The sequence below is a fragment of the Lipotes vexillifer genome, unplaced genomic scaffold (genome assembly GCF_000442215.2).
Source record: "Lipotes vexillifer unplaced genomic scaffold, Lipotes_vexillifer_v1.1 scaffold2019, whole genome shotgun sequence".
In the NCBI taxonomy this organism is placed as follows: domain Eukaryota; kingdom Metazoa; phylum Chordata; class Mammalia; order Artiodactyla; family Lipotidae; genus Lipotes; species Lipotes vexillifer.
In genome coordinates this window covers 363,717-368,267 of record NW_006795869.1, presented here as the reverse complement: position 1 = coordinate 368,267, position 4,551 = coordinate 363,717, and the positions used below count along the sequence as shown (strand labels likewise).

Sequence of the window (4,551 nt, the reverse complement as noted above, 5' to 3'; positions counted from 1 at the left end):
GAGCAAGATGGGAGGGAAAGAGAGACAGAAGTCAAGAGTCAGAGACAGAGACAGAGAGGTAAGATGGCAAGAGAGGCAGACAAGGAGGTGGGTGACCAGTCTAGAGACAGGGAGACAGTGGGGATCATAATGAAAAAGTTGGTGACAGACTGGGGGAACGGGGATGGGGGGGGCGAGGAGAAACCATTAGAGGGGTGAGCAGAGACCAGGTAGCTCACCAGTGTTTTCACTGTCAAAAAAATCCTGATGGGAAGGAAAGGAGACTAGCAGTGGCCTGAGGGCCTGCCAGGTGCAATGCCCAATACTGTGTCAGCACCGATTTTCAGAGCTGGATGGACAAAAAGAGGGATAAATGCTATTTAGGGATCACTTGCCATGTGCCAGGCACATGTTAGGCATTTTTACACTTATCGTCCCATTTAATCCTCACCACAACCCCGTTAAGTAGGTTCTATTATTATCCCCATTTTACACATTTGTAGACTGAGGCTTGAGGATGTTAAATAATTGGCCCAAGGCCTCATAGTTGGGAAGTGGCAGAGCTGGGATTTGATCCTAGGACTCTTGCTCTGCTCCCCAGAGACTCTGCCAAGTTGCGCCTATCCTGTCTGCCCCCTACCCCCTCCTCCCCCGCCCCCGCCCGTACTGCCATCACATTCTGTTGGGCTGTGACCTAACTCCATCCCTCTTGTTTCTCCCTGACCAGTGCTACCTCATGGCCATTCCCACCTGGCTCCTGTTGCCCCTTTACCACCCATGTTTGTATAGACTTGGGCCGAGTGTGTGTCGGCCTTGGCGTGGGAGGATGTGCCCACTGCAAAGGGACAGACAGTTCATTGTGTGATGCTGGGAGCCCAGCCCGCTGCCAGCAGGCTCTGTGGGCTGCACCAGCCCCTCCCTCCTGGCCGCAGGCTCGGCTGGATTCCTCAAGTTGATGCCTAGCCAGCGCCAGCCATGGGAGGGGAAGAGAGATGAAACAGGTTTCCCCGGTTTTGACAGAGTAGTGACCTGGCCTGGCGGGCTCCCTCTGACCCACATCCCTACCTGGCTCCTGTCAAAAAAGAAATCCCCTCACCTGTGGCCTCCAGAGGGGCACGTGGGTCTCCATTCGTGTGCCAATAGACACGTGCACAAACACATACCTTCTCACATAATCACAACACGTGTGTGTGCATGCATGCATGCATGTTGCACACATATGTCACGCATACACACCATCTCTACTACGCACACCTTTCCAGCTCTTCAGAAGGGTTTGCAGGCCAGTTTAATTGGGTGGAAGGGCTGCCCTAGCTGCTAATTGGATCCTCATCCCCATATTTGGGTGGACTAGTATAGGAGTGATAAGTAGAGTTCAATTCTGCTCTGTCCCATCTCTAGTAGTAGCTTGTAGCCCCACTGGGGATTTGTGGGCTGTATCTGTGCTCTTCAGGGAAATAGATCAGTAATATATGCCAAAGTGTCAGGATTGGGAAAAGGGCAGGGCATGCATGTGCTGCTTTTGGAAAGGGTGCCTTGTTAGATTAGTTGCGTCTGCCATGCTCGTTGGAAAGGCAGAAATGTGTCGCTTAACTTATCCCCAAACTAACCCAGCCCTGTTTTCCTTGTTTTTTTCCCCCTGCCCTGTAGGTGAAGGCCAATGACTCCGACCAAGGTGCCAACGCAGAGATCGACTACACGTTCCACCAGGTGCCCGAGGTTGTGAGGCGTCTTCTGAGACTGGACAGGAACACGGGACTTATCACTGTGCAGGGCCCCGTGGACCGCGAGGACCTAAGCACCCTGCGCTTCTCGGTGCTTGCCAAGGACCGAGGCACCAACCCCAAGAGTGCCCGAGCCCAAGTGGTGGTGACCGTGAAGGACATGAACGACAATGCCCCCACCATTGAGATCCGGGGCATAGGGCTGGTGACTCACCAAGACGGGATGGCTAACATCTCAGAGGACGTGGCGGAAGAGACAGCTGTGGCCCTGGTGCAGGTATCTGACCGAGACGAGGGGGAAAATGCAGCTGTCACCTGTGTGGTGGCAGGTGACGTGCCCTTCCAGCTCCGCCAGGCCAGTGAGACGGGAAGTGACAGCAGGAAGAAATACTTCCTGCAGACCACCACCCCGCTCGACTATGAGAAGGTCAAAGACTACACCATTGAGATTGTGGCCGTGGACTCTGGCAACCCCCCACTCTCGAGCACCAACTCCCTCAAGGTGCAGGTGGTGGATGTCAATGACAATGCACCTGTCTTCACCCAGAGCATCACTGAGGTCGCCTTCCCAGAAAACAACAAGCCAGGTGAAGTGGTCGCTGAGGTCACTGCCAGTGATGCCGACTCGGGCTCCAATGCTGAGCTGGTTTACTCTCTGGAGCCTGAGCCGGCTGCCAAGGGCCTCTTCACCATCTCACCTGAGACTGGAGAGATCCGGGTGAAGACATCCCTTGATAGGGAACAGAGGGAAAGCTACGAGTTGAAGGTGGTGGCAGCCGACCGGGGCAGCCCCAGCCTCCAAGGCACAGCCACCGTCCTTGTCAATGTGCTGGACTGCAATGACAATGACCCCAAGTTTATGCTGAGTGGCTACAACTTCTCAGTGATGGAGAACATGCCGGCGCTGAGTCCAGTGGGCATGGTGACGGTCATTGATGGGGACAAGGGGGAGAACGCCCGGGTGCAGCTCACGGTGGAGCAGGACAATGGTGATTTTGTTATCCAGAACGGCACGGGCACCATCCTCTCCAGCCTGAGCTTCGATCGGGAGCAGCAAAGCACCTATACCTTCCAGCTGAAGGCGGTGGACGGCGGCGTCCCACCTCGCTCGGCTTACGTTGGCGTCACCATCAACGTGCTGGATGAGAATGACAATGCACCCTTTATCACCGCCCCTTCCAACACCTCCCACCGGCTGCTGACCCCCCAGACCCGTCTGGGTGAGACGGTCAGCCAGGTGACAGCTGAGGACATTGACTCTGGTGTCAACGCTGAGCTGACCTATAGCATCGCCGGTGGCAACCCTTACGGACTCTTCCAGATTGGGTCACATTCCGGTGCCATCACCCTGGAAAAGGAGATTGAGCGGCGCCACCACGGGCTGCACCGCTTAGTGGTGAAGGTCACTGACCGCGGCAAGCCCCCTCGCTATGGCACAGCCTTGGTCCACTTGTATGTCAATGACACCCTGGCCAACCGCACCCTGCTGGAGACCCTGCTGGGCCACAGCCTGGACACGCCGCTGGACATCGACATTGCTGGGGATCCGGAATACGAGCGCTCCAAGCAGCGCGGCAACATCCTGTTTGGCGTGGTGGCGGGTGTCGTGGCCGTGGCCTTGCTCATCGCCCTGGCCGTGCTCGTGCGCTACTGCCGGCAACGGGAGGCCAAGAGTGGCTACCAGGCTGGCAAGAAGGAGACCAAGGACCTGTATGCCCCCAAGCCCAGCAGCAAAGTTTCCAAGGGAAACAAAAGCAAGGGCAAGAAGAGCAAGTCTCCCAAGCCCGTGAAGCCGGTGGAGGACGAGGATGAGGCCGGGCTGCAGAAATCCCTCAAGTTCAACCTGATGAGCGATGCCCCTGGGGACAGCCCCCGCATCCACTTGCCCCTCAACTACCCACCGGGCAGCCCTGACCTCGGCCGCCACTATCGCTCTAACTCCCCACTGCCTTCCATCCAGCTGCAGCCCCAGTCACCCTCCGCCTCCAAGAAGCACCAGGTGGTGCAGGACCTGCCACCAGCAAACACTTTCGTAGGCACTGGGGACACGACGTCCACGGGCTCTGAGCAGTACTCCGACTACAGCTACCGCACCAACCCCCCCAAATACCCCAGCAAGCAGGTAGGCCAGCCCTTGCGGCTCAGCATGCCCCGGCCCCCACCCCACCCCTACCACGGGGCCATCTGGACCGAGGTGTGGGAGTAACAGAGCTGGTGTCTCGGGCCTGCAGTGCTCACCAGCCCAAGTCAGTGGTGGGAGGTGGAGCCAAAGATCGGGGGATGCTGGGACCACTGATGACCCTGCTGCCTCACCCAGGCTTGGAGGGTCGGGCCGAATGAAAACTGAGGGTGTGCTCCGTGTGCCCCCCCCCGCCCCCTCCGCACTGGGAGAGGCCTGTGACTTGTCACATCCTGGGACACTGGACCACCCGCTGGGTCCTGCAGGTGGGGACTGATGGGTAGGTGAGCAGAAGGGTTTGGAGGCAGAAGCGGGGGGGGAATGGAGAAGTCTCCTCCAAACGTGGGTCTCTGTCCGAGACCAGCCACGGGTGCTTCTCTAGAGGGCAGAGGGGGAGACCTGGGGTCCTGGTGGGTAACCAGGTGGACGCTCTGTCAGGGGCCTCCCCACTTGTGCCTTCTCTGTGTACTGTGTGTCACCCTCTTCCCCACCCCAGACTCCTGGGGCTGGGCCCCAGTTCCCCTCCCCCAGCCCCAAACACTTTGCCCTGATAATAAAGTTCTCTATTTTTGGAGTTTTGGCTTCTTATTTTCCTGGAACTGAGAGAAGGAGCGAGAGAGACTGGAAACAGCCCTTTGTCCGATGTCCTGCCTCAGTTTCCCCATTCCT

General features: G+C 57.6%; 1 protein-coding gene across 4 annotated transcripts in view; it reads left to right on the top strand.

The window, feature by feature from the left end:
• Positions 1 to 4,551, top strand: part of PCDH1 (protocadherin 1) — a 14,923-nt gene that overhangs the window by 2,224 nt on the left and 8,148 nt on the right. Inside the window, exons 1-2 of one of the 4 annotated variants that reach the window (XM_007467944.1) lie at positions 979 to 1,096; positions 1,630 to 3,975. In XM_007467944.1, coding sequence (XP_007468006.1) covers positions 1,864 to 3,909 — 2,046 coding nt within the window. In that variant the 5' untranslated portion in view covers positions 979 to 1,096; positions 1,630 to 1,863 and the 3' untranslated portion in view covers positions 3,910 to 3,975. Of the gene's footprint in view, positions 1 to 978; positions 1,097 to 1,629; positions 4,457 to 4,551 lie in introns of those variants that run through there. The other 3 variants (XM_007467941.1, XM_007467942.1, XM_007467943.1) reach the window with 3 other exon arrangements.